This window comes from Brassica rapa, chromosome A03 (genome assembly GCF_000309985.2).
Source record: "Brassica rapa cultivar Chiifu-401-42 chromosome A03, CAAS_Brap_v3.01, whole genome shotgun sequence".
NCBI lineage: Eukaryota > Viridiplantae > Streptophyta > Magnoliopsida > Brassicales > Brassicaceae > Brassica > Brassica rapa.
Window position 1 is genome coordinate 277,197 of NC_024797.2, and position 15,820 is coordinate 293,016.

At 37.8% G+C, this 15,820-nt stretch overlaps 3 protein-coding genes and 1 non-coding gene across 4 annotated transcripts; 1 reads left to right on the forward strand and 3 right to left on the reverse strand.

Annotated features, from left to right (window-relative positions):
* The first annotated feature begins 1,828 nt into the window (after window positions 1-1,828).
* On the forward strand, window positions 1,829-5,412 carry LOC103855463 (kinesin-like protein KIN-10B). Its single transcript, XM_009132450.3, has 11 exons — window positions 1,829-2,498; window positions 2,590-2,758; window positions 2,950-3,325; window positions 3,413-3,618; window positions 3,701-4,008; window positions 4,084-4,147; window positions 4,260-4,529; window positions 4,619-4,665; window positions 4,765-4,786; window positions 4,896-4,958; window positions 5,054-5,412. Exons 1-11 carry the CDS (start codon window positions 2,305-2,307, stop codon window positions 5,132-5,134), a joined length of 1,800 nt encoding a protein of 599 aa, XP_009130698.1. The 5' UTR covers window positions 1,829-2,304; the 3' UTR covers window positions 5,135-5,412.
* Window positions 5,308-6,043, reverse strand: LOC103855462 (metallothionein-like protein type 2, MT2-22). Its single transcript, XM_009132449.3, has 2 exons — window positions 5,776-6,043; window positions 5,308-5,704 (listed from the first exon to the last, which is right to left on the reverse strand). Exons 1-2 carry the CDS (start codon window positions 5,835-5,837, stop codon window positions 5,524-5,526), a joined length of 243 nt encoding a protein of 80 aa, XP_009130697.1. The 5' UTR covers window positions 5,838-6,043; the 3' UTR covers window positions 5,308-5,523.
* A 6,168-nt stretch (window positions 6,044-12,211) lies between these two features.
* Window positions 12,212-12,284, reverse strand: TRNAK-CUU. The gene has a single exon. It is a non-coding gene; the product is annotated as a tRNA-Lys (tRNA).
* A 15-nt stretch (window positions 12,285-12,299) lies between these two features.
* LOC103855465 (protein TRM32) lies at window positions 12,300-15,778 on the reverse strand. The gene is made up of 5 exons (XM_009132452.3): window positions 15,547-15,778; window positions 15,068-15,287; window positions 14,674-14,759; window positions 13,144-14,587; window positions 12,300-13,069 (listed from the first exon to the last, which is right to left on the reverse strand). Exons 2-5 carry the CDS (start codon window positions 15,228-15,230, stop codon window positions 12,426-12,428), a joined length of 2,337 nt encoding a protein of 778 aa, XP_009130700.2. The 5' UTR covers window positions 15,231-15,287; window positions 15,547-15,778; the 3' UTR covers window positions 12,300-12,425.
* Between the last annotated feature and the right edge of the window lie 42 nt (window positions 15,779-15,820).

Genomic DNA, 15,820 nt, shown 5'->3' on the forward strand with positions numbered 1-15,820 from the left:
ATAGTTTTACTGAACAGAAAATTAATATATATTTATCTAATAAGTAAATATACTCAATGACAATAAAAATACAATATTTTTATTTTAGTGATTATCTGTTTATTTTATGAGTGAAAAATCTTCTTAAAAAAAAATTTCTTTATGATTTTGTTCTTTTCATCATTTTGAAGTACCATAAATTTTAAGGAAGACATTTTAAATTTTAATCAATACTTTTTTAAAAAAAAAAATTGGTTTTATAAACTATATTCTATAATGAATTTATATAGTTGACAAAATGAATTTATTAAATAATTAATTTTTAATAATAATTTTATTTATAATTATTATTTGCCCCCGGTAAATTTTTTTTCTAGCTCCGCCACTGCATGTGGTTACCTTAAATTAGTAATGTTCACTAAAAACAACCCTCTCTTAACCCAACCATCCAAACCTTACTTCCGTCACTTATAATCTTTATCAATGATCAAAGCATTCGGTGATTAACTTTCATGTTCGTTATGTTCCCTATTTAAACTCTCTTAGCGCTTTTATCCCATACTCTGAAGCATCAAACCTTGCTTCTTTTAACTCGGCTTACATATGATCTTCACACAATGACATGCGTACGTCGCCTACATTTTATAACAAACCTGTAATACATCGCCTAAATTTTATAAGGAACCTGCAACCCTTCGTTTTTTTGCAAACTAACCTGCAATCTTTCGTTCATGCACGTTCCTGATTATTATTTATAACATAGAAGAAGATGGTTGGAATTATGTATATGCTGACATCTTTGTGTGTTCTCTGCATATTAGAATCTGAATAATAACAAAATGTGTATATATATATAATATGGATATTTTGTTATTATTAATTTCGGTATGGCATAGTTTTCGACGTTATCATTCAAAACCTTAACCTCACAAACACAATAACACAAATTTAGAAACCCCGCGTGAAGCAAATAATTCTAGATTAGTCAAAACCAAATAATATTTAGTTAAGGAAAGTTTTGAATAAAACATTGTTAGAAACACACTCATAATCACGGGTAGAATACATTCAGGTATACCACAATCAAACATAAAATTTTAACACACAATTGAGAAAATATAATAAATTACAACATATATAATCTCATGCAAATACAAAAAGAAAACATATTTCCATTAAAAATATAAATGAAAATGAATACTGAAAACAAAATAGTACAATGACAAAAAATATATTTGATAACAAATAAAAATTAAGACACATAAGAATTATAAACAAAGGTCAAGTGTTAACAAAATAAATATAATCATCAAAAAATAATTAATTTATAAGATGATCTTAGAAAACAAATATTTATAATATTAAATCTAGAGTAATTTTTTTAAATGATTTATAAAATATAAATATATTTTAACATAAAATAATTTTGTTGTAGCTTCCAAATAAGTAGACACTCGATAATCAAATCAACTCAAATTATGCATAATTACTAAAACACTAAAAGTTAAATCAAATTTCATTATAAAATGAAATATAATATCAACTGAAAAACATATATTATAAAACATCATTTGTTGTTAAATAAAATATATTAATTATTATCTATGAAATTATTAAAACTATTTATATAGTATTTTAAAATATAACTTTTAAATTTTTATCACATTACATTATATTTTTAACTGGTTTATTTTGGAGGTGGATTAGTTTATTATCGTGAGAAAATTAATTAGTGTAATAATTTTATATTTTGAAATTCTTAGAAAAAAAGTATTACTTATTCTTCCTTTAAATTTCTTTAACTATATCAAAGCAAAACAAAAATCCAAAGAATTTGGCATGACATTTTTAATTTTATATTAAAATTATGCGCTCTCTGAAAAAAAAATTAGTGGTTCTTTCAACTCAAACCAACAAAATTAAATTATACTTATAATATGATCTTAGAATTGTTTTTTAATCATGTTCAATTTTAAGCAATTTTCAAATATTCTATAAAATTAAAATATATTTTTATATAAAATAATTTTACTGTAACTTCACCCGCCCGAAGGGCGGGCCAACCCCTAGTATATACAAAAGCAAAGAGTTTTAACTTTTAACCGTATTGTTATAAAGAATCGGTTATCTTAAAACCAAACTGTAAATGGGATTTAACGGTCTTTAAAAGAAAGAAGAGTGTTAGCGTTTGGATCAAATGGGCGATTGAATGAAACGTCCCCGTGGGCCCACTAGTAAGCCCATTTAAAAGTAGAAGCAGCAATTTAAAACAAACTCAAATTTCGAAAACAACCATTTTCCCTCTCTCTCCATCACACAAGAGATATGGATTCGAAAACCACTCCACTGAAACCCAACGTTTCGGATTCGCCTTCGATCTCGAAGGTTAGGGTCGTCGTTAGAGTTCGTCCGTTTCTTCCTCCCGAGATCCCCGACGTCCGATCGTGCGTTTCCGTAGTCGACGGCGATGGTAGAGATTCCAGCGAAGTGGCGGTTTACCTCAAAGATCCCGATAGCTGGTAAGCCTCTTCCGATTTTTCCATTAGTCGCTTGTAAGTTTTCAATAAACGAAACTCGATCACTGATTTGGTGATTGTTTTTGGTGAGCAGTCGCAACGAATGCTATCAGCTGGATGCGGTTTACGGGAATGGCGATGAGAATGTGAAGCAGATCTTCGATAGAGATGTCAACCCTTTGATTCCTGATATTTTTCAGGGTTTCAACGCTACTGTGCTTGCTTATGGAGCTACTGGAAGCGGTAAAACGTTTACGATGCAGGTCCGTTTGCTATAAATTTTCCACATATTTGGATTTTAGGGTTTATTTGGTTACCTGGATTAGCTGCTTCCTCTTGTGAGATTTTTGTTATGTTGATCTCTGTAATGTTCTCAAAACTGTTTTGTGGTTTACTGTAAACTGCTTCCTTCCTTGTAATACTGAATGATTATGTGGTTTCAACTCTGTCTCAGGGAACTGATGATCTGCCTGGCCTGATGCAACTGACCATGTCCACCATTCTGTCTATGTGCGAGGAGACAGCAAGTAGAGCAGAGATTTCATATTATGAAGTTTACATGGATAGATGTTGGGATCTCCTTGAGGTTAAATCTAACGAGGTTGTTGTTTGGGACGATAAGGATGGGCAAGTTCATCTTAAGGGGCTGTCTAGTATCCCAGTTAACTCCATGTCTGAGTTTCACGAGGTGTACTCATGTGGCCTTCAGCAGAGGAAAGTTGCACACACTTGTTTTAATGATGTCTCTAGTAGAAGCCATGGAGTGCTAGTGATCTCAGTATTCTCAGAAGGGGGTGTCATTGGAAAAATCAATCTGATTGATCTGGCTGGTAGAATTTCTTATCATTTTTCAAGTATTTGATTCAAATAATAGAAGCCCCTCTTTATGTTCTTTATCTTTGACATGGCTTAAGCAGGTAGTGGAGACAATAGAAAGGGAGTCAATGAAGGAATCCGTCTACAAGAGAGTGCCAAGATTAACCAGTCATTATTTGCACTCTCCAATGCGGTTTATGCTCTGATTAATAACCTCCCAAGGGTGCCTTACAGGGAAAGCAAATTGACTAGAATACTGCAGGACTCACTTGGAGGAACGAGTAGAGCTCTCATGGTCGCATGTCTGGTAGGAAGAACTATTGCTGTTAATTCATTGCTTTTATCAGGACAGTGTGATGAGTTTTTTTTGTTTGTTTTTCTTTTTTTAGAATCCGGATGAATACCAAGAATCTCTTCGCACTGTTAGCTTGGCTGCAAGGTCAAGGCACATCACAAACATCATACCTTTGAATCCCAAGGTAGAGACTCCTAAGGTTAAAATAGATATGGAAGCAAAACTGCAAGCTTGGCTGGAATCAAAAGGGAAGACTAAAAGCGCCCATAGAATGATGGCAGCAATACGTTCTCCGCTGATTGGTACAAATCAACCTTCATTTTCTCAAAGCTCGGTCAAGAAACTCGGCTGTCATCAATCAGCCACTGCAAGAAGTGCTAAACTTACTGGCACAGGGAAAAGGTAACCCTTTGAACGATAGTGTTCTTAATCTTCTACATACCATAGCTTCTTGCCTCACAATATATACATACACAGGGACACATTTGTGGCTGTCAGGAACTTATTTGGTGGGGAAACTCCTGATGCTTCACATTTATTGGTATTCATTCTATTTTTCTGTCATCGTGGAAAAAACAATTGATCTAACCTGCACTTGTTGATGTATTACTTTAAAGCTTTACTCAAGTAATTGAGTTCTTTGAATTATCCAGGAACCAATTCAGAATCTGCACTTAGCTTCTCCAACCAAAGAAGATGAGAGAGACGCATCTGGCAAAGAGAGTCTGTTGGTTTCTGAACTCACTCCTGTTCGAGAAGCTCTATCTCCGATAACCTCAAATGCAAAACCAAACTCAGCTGATGGGTCACCTCCGATGCTCAAACCAATGACTCCAAAAACACCTATGATTTCTACAAACGCTGAGAATATGCAGATGAGTGGCACATGCCAGAAGTTCAATGCTTGGAGCACTAATGTCAAGGTACGAATCAATATTTTCCAAAACATGTGCTATTCTCTTGACAAGAAACTAGAGATCTGATCCTTTTTGCAACTTCTTTCTTTTCACAGACTTCTCTCATAAGAGAATATGTTCACTTCTTGAATACAGCAAACATGTAAGATGAATCTCTATTCTCCGCTTCATCTGCCTCCTCGGAACCCTTAGGATAACACAAGAACTAACTTCATCGTTTATCTATTTTTTGAACACATAGGGAAGAGCTAATGGAGTTGAAGGTAAAAATCTACATGTGAATAGTCTCAATAGATTCAAAAAATATACGCTTCCGTAGTCAAGTACTTGGTTTAACTTCACATGACTCTGTTTCATATCTTTTTTTTAAAGGGAATTGGACAGAAGATGGCTGAGTATATTGTTGAACTCAGAGAAACAAGCCCTCTAAAATCGGTATTACATTCACTCTTCTCCCCTCAAACTCTGCGTCTGAAAGCTGAACGTAAACTCTCTTTCATTTACTAACCAAATGTCTGAATATTCAACAGCTTGCTGACTTGGAGAAGCTCGGTTTCACCTCAAGACAGGTACATAATTTGTTCAAGAGAGCCACAGAAGGGATTCTTTGAGAAACCAGTCTCTGCTACAACAACAACGCCTTAGTTGTTCTGTCTCTACCAAACAACAACACTCGTTGGGTTTTTTAAGAACTTGTGTCGGAGTACTACATTTTAATGATTGTCAACTTAAGCTTTTGAGTAGAGAGACATGGCTTGATCTTATGCTGTGTAGTAACTTTAAATATCTGAATGAAACTTAAGACTCAGACCCATAATACTTTTGGCTTATATTTAGTCGCAGAGATAAAGCTTACAGAGATATCTCATGACCAAACCAAAAAAACACACACACAGAAGGACAAGACTCACTGTCGCCGGCAAAACAACCGGAGAAATCAGCCATTATTAAACATAACATAAAGGTTTATTGCAAGACTCTTAGGGGTTTATGTGGTTATCTATTTGCAGGTGCAAGGGTTGCACTTGCAGTCAGATCCGCATTTGCAGGCATCGTTCTCGGCCACGAAAGTCTCGCCGGAAGCTTCGTACTGAGAGTTCATCGACGGAGCAACGCCGAGGACAAGAGCCTCGCTGGTGGTGGTCTCGCCGGAGAAGCTCAAGTCTGGGTACATTTTGCAACTGCACAAAAGCCAAAAACGTCAAAATTAATAAAGTTTTTATCTCCAAAATTATAAGAGTCGAGAGTTTACCCTCCGCATCCAACGCACTTGCAGCCAGCTCCGCAACCACAGTTTCCTCCACAGCAAGACATTTTCGAATAAGATTTTAATTTGCTTGAAGAAGAAGATTTTTAAACAACTAGTGATGAAATTAAATCCCGGAGGAGACTCCGTATTTATAGGCTCGTTGAGAAATTATAAACCGTCCACTTGTCACCATCTTCTTCCACTGTTCCACTCACATACGTAATTGACATTTTGAGAATGGAGTTGATTTTGACACAAAAACACAACTAAAAGTAATCAGTTCAGACCAAATTTATAAGTTCTTATTAGGATACGGTTTATACCGGTTAATGTTAAACCGATGATATGAGTTTCCTTTTGCTTATTTCATCATATATATATTGAACATTGTACATACATTTGATTCATTCAATACATTCTGATAATATTTCAATATGGTATCAGAGACTAACAACCTTTTCCGCCATTTTTCTTGATTTCGCGAGCTTCGATTCATCATGAGTGCTCCGATCTCTCCTTTTCTTGTTGAATCCTTCGTCTATCTCTTGATTCAGCTACTCGATTTCATCTCTTTCATCTCGATTTCCGCCATTATCGTCGTCGTGAAGCTTCAATCTCGATTTCTCTGAGATTCGAGCTTTCTTTCCTCGACTATTGGTGATTAAATCATCATTTTCATTGATCCTGAGCTCCGATCTTGCTTCTTCTACGATTTGCAAACTCGATCTTGTTCGATTGCTCTGTTCTTGCGAGATTCTTCTTCGTTCTACTAATGGAACCACATCATTCTTCGACTACTTCTGCGAATCCGACTCGCCCCGTCGTTGATCAATATGAGAATCCGTTCTATCTTCATAACTCCGATCATGCTGGACTCGCTCTGGTCACTGACCGTCTCACCTCGGGTGCTGACTTCCATGCTTGGCGACGTTCGGTTCGTATGGCTCTCAACGTCAGAAACAAACTCGGCTTCATTGATGGTACAATCTTGAAACCCCCTGATAATCATAGAGACTCTGGTGCTTGGTCTAGATGCAACGATATCGTCTCTACTTGGTTGATGAATTCAGTTTCAAAGAAGATTGGTCAGAGTTTGTTATTCATGCCTACTGCTGAGAGTATGTGGAAGAATCTTATGAGTCGTTTCAAACAGGATGATGCTCCTCGTATCTTTGAGATTGAGCAGAAACTTCATACTATTCAACAGGGGTCTCTTGACATCAGTACATACTACACAGAGTTAGTCACTCTTTGGGAAGAATATCAGAATTATATTGATCTTCCTGTATGTACGTGTGGGAAATGTGAATGTCATGCTGCTGTTTCCTGGGAGAAACTACAGCAAAGGAGTCGTGTAATGAAGTTCTTGATGGGTTTGAGTGAGGCTTATGATGCTACTCGTCGTCATATTCTGATGTTAAAGCCAATCCCTTCTCTTGAAGAGGTTTTCAACATGGTGACTCAGGATGAAAGGCAGAAGAATATCAAGCCGGTCACAAAAGTTGATAATGTGGCTTTTCAGAATTCAGTTTCTCCTTCTGAGGCTTCTGGTTACAATGGTCCGGTTGAGAACATGGCATATGCTGCAGTTAACAACAACTATCGAGGCAGACCTCGTCCAATGTGTACTCATTGTGGACAAGCAGGTCACATTGTCCAAAAGTGTTTCAAAATCCATGGATATCCTCCTGGACATAGATATCACAATGCCAATTCTCAACGTTTCTCGTCTCAGCCTGATTCTTATCCTCAACGGTCGTCTCAGAATCGATCTTCTCAAACCTCGACTGGATCTTACTCCAAGAGCAACACGGCTGCCAATGTCACTGTTGCTTCTTCTCCAAGTCCATCAACTACTTTGGATTTGAGTTCTTTTCATCCTGATCAAGTTCAACATTTGATTCAACAGTTACAGTCTCATGCGAGGGCTTCTGACTCTGGAACTTCACATTCACTTGCACAGTCTTCGATCACAGATAAGGGGGTTATGGCTGTTCAATCTACTAGTGGTAATATTCCCTTTCCCTCTACTAGCCTTCGTTATGAAAACTATTCCCTTACTTTTCAACATCAAACCTTAGCCTCTCTTGCTGATCATTTACCAATGGGTTCTTGGATCATAGATAGTGGAGCGACAACACATGTTTGTTCTGACCTGTCATTGTTTAGTACAGTTACTACAGTGGCAGGAGTCACAGTCTCCCTACCAAATGGAACTAAAGAACCTATCACACATACTGGAACTGTGCATTTGTCTGATTCCTTAGTTTTACATGACGTTTTACACGTTCCTTCATTCAGATTTAATCTCTTGAGTGTTAGTAGCCTCTTACATCGTGATCATCATTCAGCTCATTTCTTTTTTGATTCTTGTTATATTCAGGCGCATACTCAGGACTTGATGATTGGTAGAGGTTCTTTGATTCACAATCTTTACATACTGGATTCTCAACTTGCTTCATCTTCATCTTTGCGTTTCTGTGGATCCTTGAAGGTTGATGGTTCTCTTTGGCATCATCGCCTTGGACATCCATCATCTGCCAAGTTACAACACTTATCTCCTCACATTCTTATAGATAAGTCTTCTCATTCTGATTCTTTCAGTTGTTCTATCTGTCCATTAGCAAAACAAAAGAAACTTCCTTTTCCAACTCGTCAAAATATGTCTAGTGCTCCGTTTGATCTTATTCATATGGATGTTTGGGGTCCTTTTGCTGTTGAGTCTGTGGAAGGTTACAAATATTTCCTTACAATTGTAGATGATCATACCCGTGTAACTTGGCTTTACATGTTGAAATCAAAGAGTGATGTTTCTATTGTTTTACCTTCTTTTGTCAAACTTGTCCGAACTCAATATAATGCAAATATCAAAATGATTCGTAGTGACAATGCTCCTGAACTCGCCTTTGCTAATCTGATTCGTGATAATGGAATTGTGCATCAATTTTCATGTGCATATACTCCTCAACAGAACTCTGTTGTTGAGAGAAAGCATCAACATCTTTTAAATGTTGCACGAGCATTAATGTTTCAATCTCATATGCCTTTGCAATATTGGAGTGATTGTGTGCTTACTGCTGTTTTTCTAATCAATCGTACTCCATCTCTATTGTTGAACAAACTAAGTCCATATGAAAAGTTAACTGGAAAGAAACCTGACTACAATTTTTTACGCTCATTTGGTTGCTTATGCTATGTCTCAACGTTAGATAAAGATCGTCATAAGTTCACACCTAGAGCTAAGTCTTGTGTGTTTTTGGGTTATCCCTCCGGTTTTAAAGGTTACAAAGTACTAGACTTAGACACTCGTGTTGTTTCTATATCACGGAATGTGGTTTTTCGTGAAACCGAATACCCATTTGCACAACTCACTTCAGAACAACACACTGATGATGTTTTCTCAAAATCTATTTTACCCATGCCAATTCCTGTTGTCATTGATAATTTGATTCCTGTGCATTATAGTCAATCATCATCTTCTACATCTCATTCATCATCACCTATAGTTCCTCCTCTGGTTCTTGAGACTGTGATTCCTGAGACAATGGTTCCGGTACTAAATCATGACAGGCCACGACGACATGGTAAGGCTCCCACTTATCTTTTGGACTACCATTGCTCTCTTGTTTCTATGGATAAAGCCCTTTCCTCTCATTTTGTCTCTAACATTGTTTCTTCATCAACCTCCCTTGATTCATATACTCAACCACTTCATCCTCTTTCCTCTGTTTTATCCTATGAAAACATTCATTCCAATTTCAAAAATGCTGTCCTCACCTGCTCTTTAGAAACCGCTCCCACATCTTTTAGTCAAGCAATCAAATCTGTGGTCTGGACAAAAGCAATGAATGTGGAGTTTCAGGGTATGACTCTCAATAAGACTTGTTCTGTTGTTTCACTACCTGAGGGTAAGAATGTTGTAGGATGTCGTTGGATATATACTATCAAGTATAATGCAGATGGTTCCGTTGAGCGTCCGAAAGCACGTTTAGTTGCTAAAGGCTATACTCAGCAAGAAGGCCTTGACTTTACAGACACTTTTTCCCCTGTGGCCAAGATGACGAGTGTGAAGCTTCTTCTGAGCTTGGCTGCGAATCATGGTTGGTCTGTGTCACAGATGGATGTTACTAACGCCTTTTTGCACAGCGAGTTAGATGAAGAAATCTATATGAGTCTTCCACTGGGCTACACTCCAGCTCCTGGAGAGGTTTTACCACCAAACCCAGTGTGCAAGCTCCATAAATCCCTCTATGGACTGAAGCAAGCATCGCGCCAATGGTACAACTGTTTCTCCTCTGTCCTTATTGCCGATGGCTTCTCTCCTTCCCCTGGTGATCATTCTCTCTTTGTTAAGATCACTGGTACATCTTTCATCGCTCTCCTGGTCTATGTTGATGATATACTGATCGTCAGTAATGATGATCTTGCGGTGGCATCTGTTAAGAGTGTCTTACATGGTGCTTTTAAGATCAAGGATCTTGGACCTGCTCGTTTTTTCTTAGGCTTGGAGATTGCTCGTAACAGTACTGGTATTGCTATCTCTCAACGCAAATATGCCTTGGATCTTCTTGCTGATACAGGTTTATTGGCTTCAAAGCCGTGTGCTGTTCCTATGGATCCTTCCATACCGTTGAGCAAAGAGTCTGGTACTCCTATGCCTGATGCAACACCTTACCGCGAACTTATTGGACGCTTGTTATATCTTACCATTACCCGACCTGATATAACTTTTGCTGTTCATCGCCTCAGTCAGTTCTTATCCGCTCCGACTGATATACATATGCAGTCTGCTCATCGCATTCTTCGGTATCTGAAGTCTAATCCAGGTCAGGGTTTATTCTATTCCTCTGACTCTGAGACTTGCTTGAATGCATTTGTCGATGCGGATTGGGCAACATGTCCAGATACTCGACGATCAGTTACGGGCTTTTGTGTATATCTTGGCTCTTCTCTGATCAGTTGGAAGAGTAAGAAGCAACCTACTGTGAGTCGAAGTAGTACGGAAGCTGAATACCGGGGTATGGCTATGGTTACTTGTGAGCTTATCTGGTTACAACAGCTCCTTACTGACATGAAGATCGTTGTCAAGAACACTGCTAAGCTCTTTTGTGACAACAAGTCCGCAATCCATATCGCCACCAACCCTGTCTTCCACGAGCGCACCAAACATATTGAGATTGACTGTCACACGATCAGGGATCAGGTCAAGCGTGGCTTCATCAAACTGATTCATGTTCCAACTACGAATCAGCATGCTGATATTCTTACAAAGCCACTACAGCCGGGTCCTTTTCATCGCATTCTCTCCCTCATGTCACTTTCAAGTCTCTTCTCTCCCACCATTGTTCCCACTCCAGCTACCACTTCTATTTCCACTCCTGGCTTGGATTCAGAGACTTGAGGGGGGTGTATTAGGATACGGTTTATACCGGTTAATGTTAAACCGATGATATGAGTTTCCTTTTGCTTATTTCATCATATATATATTGAACATTGTACATACATTTGATTCATTCAATACATTCTGATAATATTTCAATAGTTCTTTACTACAAAAGATAACAAATATACATTTTATGGAAAATTAGGGAAGAATTCATATGTTATGTATTAACAGTGTGATTAATGAATGAGAATATCTTCTTAATGTTAATGTGAATGTACAAAGTGTATATATAGTAGAGAATAAACAGAGAGACTAAGCTAATCATAGCTAACGTCTCTAACTGACTCAACAACCTCACGTGGACATCATGTGGTTACTATCATAATATTATGTTTTGTTATAGTATAATGGTTTTGTTTTGCTCAGGATTTTGGATTAAATTACTTTGGTTGATCCAACTTGAAAGCAAAAGAATCTCTAAAACAATATGTTGCAAAAAGGAAAGTAGCGTTCGAAAGTTTGCCTTAGAGAGACTCAAGTCAAATTGAAGTGAAAGTTCTCAACAAAACGATAAGCCAACATGCTTGAGGGTGGGTCCATTATCGACCTTGTCCGTTCTATGTGGGTATTCGATTCGAATCTCTCTTTTTGAAACACTTTTTCTAAATATTGATCTGTGTGAACTTAGGAGAACCATCCATATGGGAATATTGCAGTGTCGATAAGTCTAATCCCCTACCAAAAGTTAAAAGAGTGTGTATGAAAAGATTATAACGTACGTGGACAAAATAAAGAACATGTAGTATTGGGGCATGTAGGTGTGTCGACTGGCAACCTAATCTCTATTGTGGTTGTTGGCCTGGAGAAACTCCTAAACCATATATGAAAATGATACTAGAACTACAATTCTGAGTCGGTAGAAAAAAACTAGCAAAGATTAAGATGAATTGTATTTAGGGAGGAAACAGATAAAGGAAACTATATAATATATACACAAGCTGTTGATTTCCTTGTAAAAATTATTACAACTATTCCAAAAAGCAACAAAAATCACGCCCACCGTGGGGCTCGAACCCACGACCACAAGGTTAAGAGCCTTGCGCTCTACCAACTGAGCTAGACGGGCTTTTGTTGTTCAGTGTAGCTACATTAATTTGATTGCGCATTATAAAAATTACGAATAAGCACCATGTTTTCTCTTTTATGTATCTTAAACTCCAAGCAACAGAACATCAACAATAACAACCCAAAGAAATGATTCGAGTTCTTAACAGGATACAAGCAGTTCATCAAGAAGCTCCTCAAAGATCAAATCCTCAACTTCTATCCCAACGCACTCACTCTCAAACTGCAAATCCATCCACCCATCATCTCTCCTCAAATCCCTACTCATAATCTCATCAAAAGATTGCTCATCGTGTGGCTTGTAACGCAAGTAAAAGTTTATTCTAACCCAAACATCTTTCAAAACACTATACCCCACCGGCATTGGATGGATTCTACATAAATTTGACAATGGCTTGGGACAGTAATGGTAAGACCTTTCGTAGATTTCGATTAGTACCTCATTGATTAAATCAAAGAGAAGCAAGTGGTTGCAGTTGCTTTCTTCTTCTTCACCATCATCGTTTCTTGAACATTCTGGATCTTCGATCATACATCCTATTGTTGTTGTTGTGGTCATTTCTTCGTAGACTAATGGATCTAGCGGCTGGTAATCTGATTGCCACATTGAGAGAGATTCAGGTGCGTTGAAACCAGAGATCTCTAGAATCTCTCTTACATAGTTGAACTTCCCTTTATCTTGTGCTTCTATCTGGAGGTATTCGTCTATGGCTTCTGCTGTTATGCTTTCTAACTGTTTGCTTGTTGCACAAGTCTCTGTATCCGGTTCATGCCCTACCTTTAAATCTACAAAAGAAGAAAGTTTGTCATTAGTCAATAATAAGAGACAAGAGGAAAAGGTGACTTGATGCTGAAGATACCTCGTGGGATATGAGACTCAGAAGCATTTTCGTCAAAAGTAGGATAGTCTCCTGATGATTCGTACAAAGATTTTGTTTCAGTTTCAACATCAACCCTAGAGGTTTCTCTGTTTTGTTCTGTCTCTGGCATTTCGTGTTCTGAAGACTGATCTTCTGAGATCTCTGAAATGTCGTCCAGACCATCTTGTTCTTGTTCTTGCTCCATTGATATACTTGAAGTTGTGAATAGGTCAGGAACGTCCTCAGTCTTCAAAGCATAAGGAGATTTAGTTCCAGGTAATGAAAGAATCCTTCCCAAGATCTTAGGAACTATCTTACAAGACAATGCTGGTTCCTCAGACTCCTCCACCTTCGATTTCTCTGAAGTAGCATTGTTCTTTTGAAAGCTCTTTTCATACAGCTGAAGATATCTATCAACCGATCCACACAGAGACGATGTCCTTCTTATCTGCTTCGGTTTTGATCCTTCCTTCTTAGTAGCAGAACAGTGAGACAAGACGTCCTGTCTCAAATCTTTGGAAAAACCGTACTTTCGAGGTACTTTGTCTAAGACAGCATCCATAGTGATACGGTGCTTCTCGCTCTTGTTCTCGTTGATGACATGCTTTATCTTCTGTCTTAGATCCTTGAAACGCTTGATCACCACTTGGTGGTTCTTTCCTCTCTTCCTCGTGTAACCAGATGAATCTTCATCCGCAAGTTTCTCCACTGCTTTGAGTTCTACAGCTATGGAAGGAGATGTTGGTGCTACATTACTATGTTCATGAGTAGGAAAGGATCCTGATCTAGTCATGGTTTTGGAGCTAAAAGCTTGTTCTCTCTGGAAATGCCTGGCTAGTGGTGAACCAGGATCCTGCAAGACTTTTAATAAGAAGTTTCTGTTCATGTGTATCAGGTTGAGAGCATCAAGACATGCTTTTGTCTGTCTAGGCGATGATGATGTATCATAATCCTCTTTCAACTTTGGATCAGACCGAGCTTCCTCCTTCTTCTTCTTGAAATGATCACTTTCATCAGCTGGGGTTTTCTCTGACTTAAAGTCTTCGCTGTCGCTGTAGCTTGATTCCTCTGACATGAGGTAAAGAGGGTTCAGTGAACCAGTGGAGGGTGAAATGGCAATCTTCTTGTCTGAGGAATCCTTGTCAGAAGATTCTCTTACTTCACTCAATGACTCCTTGTCCTTTGGGTTTGATTGGACAGGGTAAGTGGAGCTTCTGTGGTGACGGCCTTTCCTCTTGGACTTGTCTTCTATTACAAGTGCCTTGATCAAAGCCTTGACAGACTTTTTGATCTCTGAATGTGTCCTTCTCCGCTTCTCTTCTGAGTTGAGATTCTTGGACTTGTCTTCTGAACTAGGATTCCTTTTTGGCTTCTCCCCTGAGTTAGAAGAATCTTTGGACTTTACTGCAGAAGAACTAGGCTTCTTGGGTCTTTTCCCAGAGTCCTGAAGCAATGAAGCCAATGGGTGAGAATCTGCCTTTATGATTCAAGTAGCTAAACCAATGTGTATTGAAGTTTGCATCGACTTACTGCATTTGTTTTATCTTCAACCTTGCTCTTAGAAACGGGAATAGTATCTGGTGATGTAACTGTGTTATTTACTTCGCTTTTTGTTCCTAAAACCAGAAAAAAAATGTATGGGAAATGTTACAGATATAAAACCATGGCATTATTAGTTTCAAATGGTCATGATATAAACAAAATATGGATATAGGAGAAACAGAAGCATAGCATGCTTTGTTACTTATATAATAGTAACAAGGCTTCAAGCAGATACAAACCAAACCAAAAAATATTTGAAGATTATGAAAAGTATTTTTGAAATTTCACAGTCTGATGAGAAGACTAAGACTGAGCTAGGAGGACATCACAAACCTATGGCACAAGAAAACGAGATTGAGAAGTTAGAATCAAGTTTTCTTACCAGCAGAAGCACTTCGTCTACCACCGATGGGTCTTTTGTGAGGAAGACGTTTCTTGATGTAACGCCAATGGTTGTGCTTAAGAATGTCAAAGAGTCCCCACATGAATCCAGGATGGTTTTGGATTGGGGAGCATGTCACTTTCTGACGCAAGTTCTTCCCCATTGCGTGAGCTGTGATCTTTAAAAAAACTCAATCCAGGCTACCAAAATGTTATCAAACCTGAAAGCAATAAAGTATAAACGATACAAATGCAACAAAATGTAAATCGTAATGAAATAAGCATGTTCCCAAATAAAACAGAACTCAAAATGTAATCGCATGCGCACACAATCAGAGATTATATGGATTTAAACTCTTCTAAATCAAGATCTGAGACGATGATCGCATCAGATTATGACAAACAAATATCGGATTTTCAAAAGGCTTTTCGAATATAATCACAAAAGTAAATAAATATAAACGGAGTTAATGCCGTTACCTTATGGATATGAATGTCTATATGATTTGTGTGGAGCAGCTTCACGGTCGTCATTGCCATGGCGGGAGAGACAGACAGACAGAGAGAGAGGGGAGACAGAGAAAATTAAACGGTAGAGACAGAGAGACCGGAAGCGTGCGTAACATGAACTTTTGAGAATTTGCCGTTTTGTATTATTTATATAATTTAAATTAATTAAAAAAAAAACAGTCAACCCACATCATATACTATGTGGGTCAGAGATTTTAATGAAGCTGAAACTGTTACTTTTAAA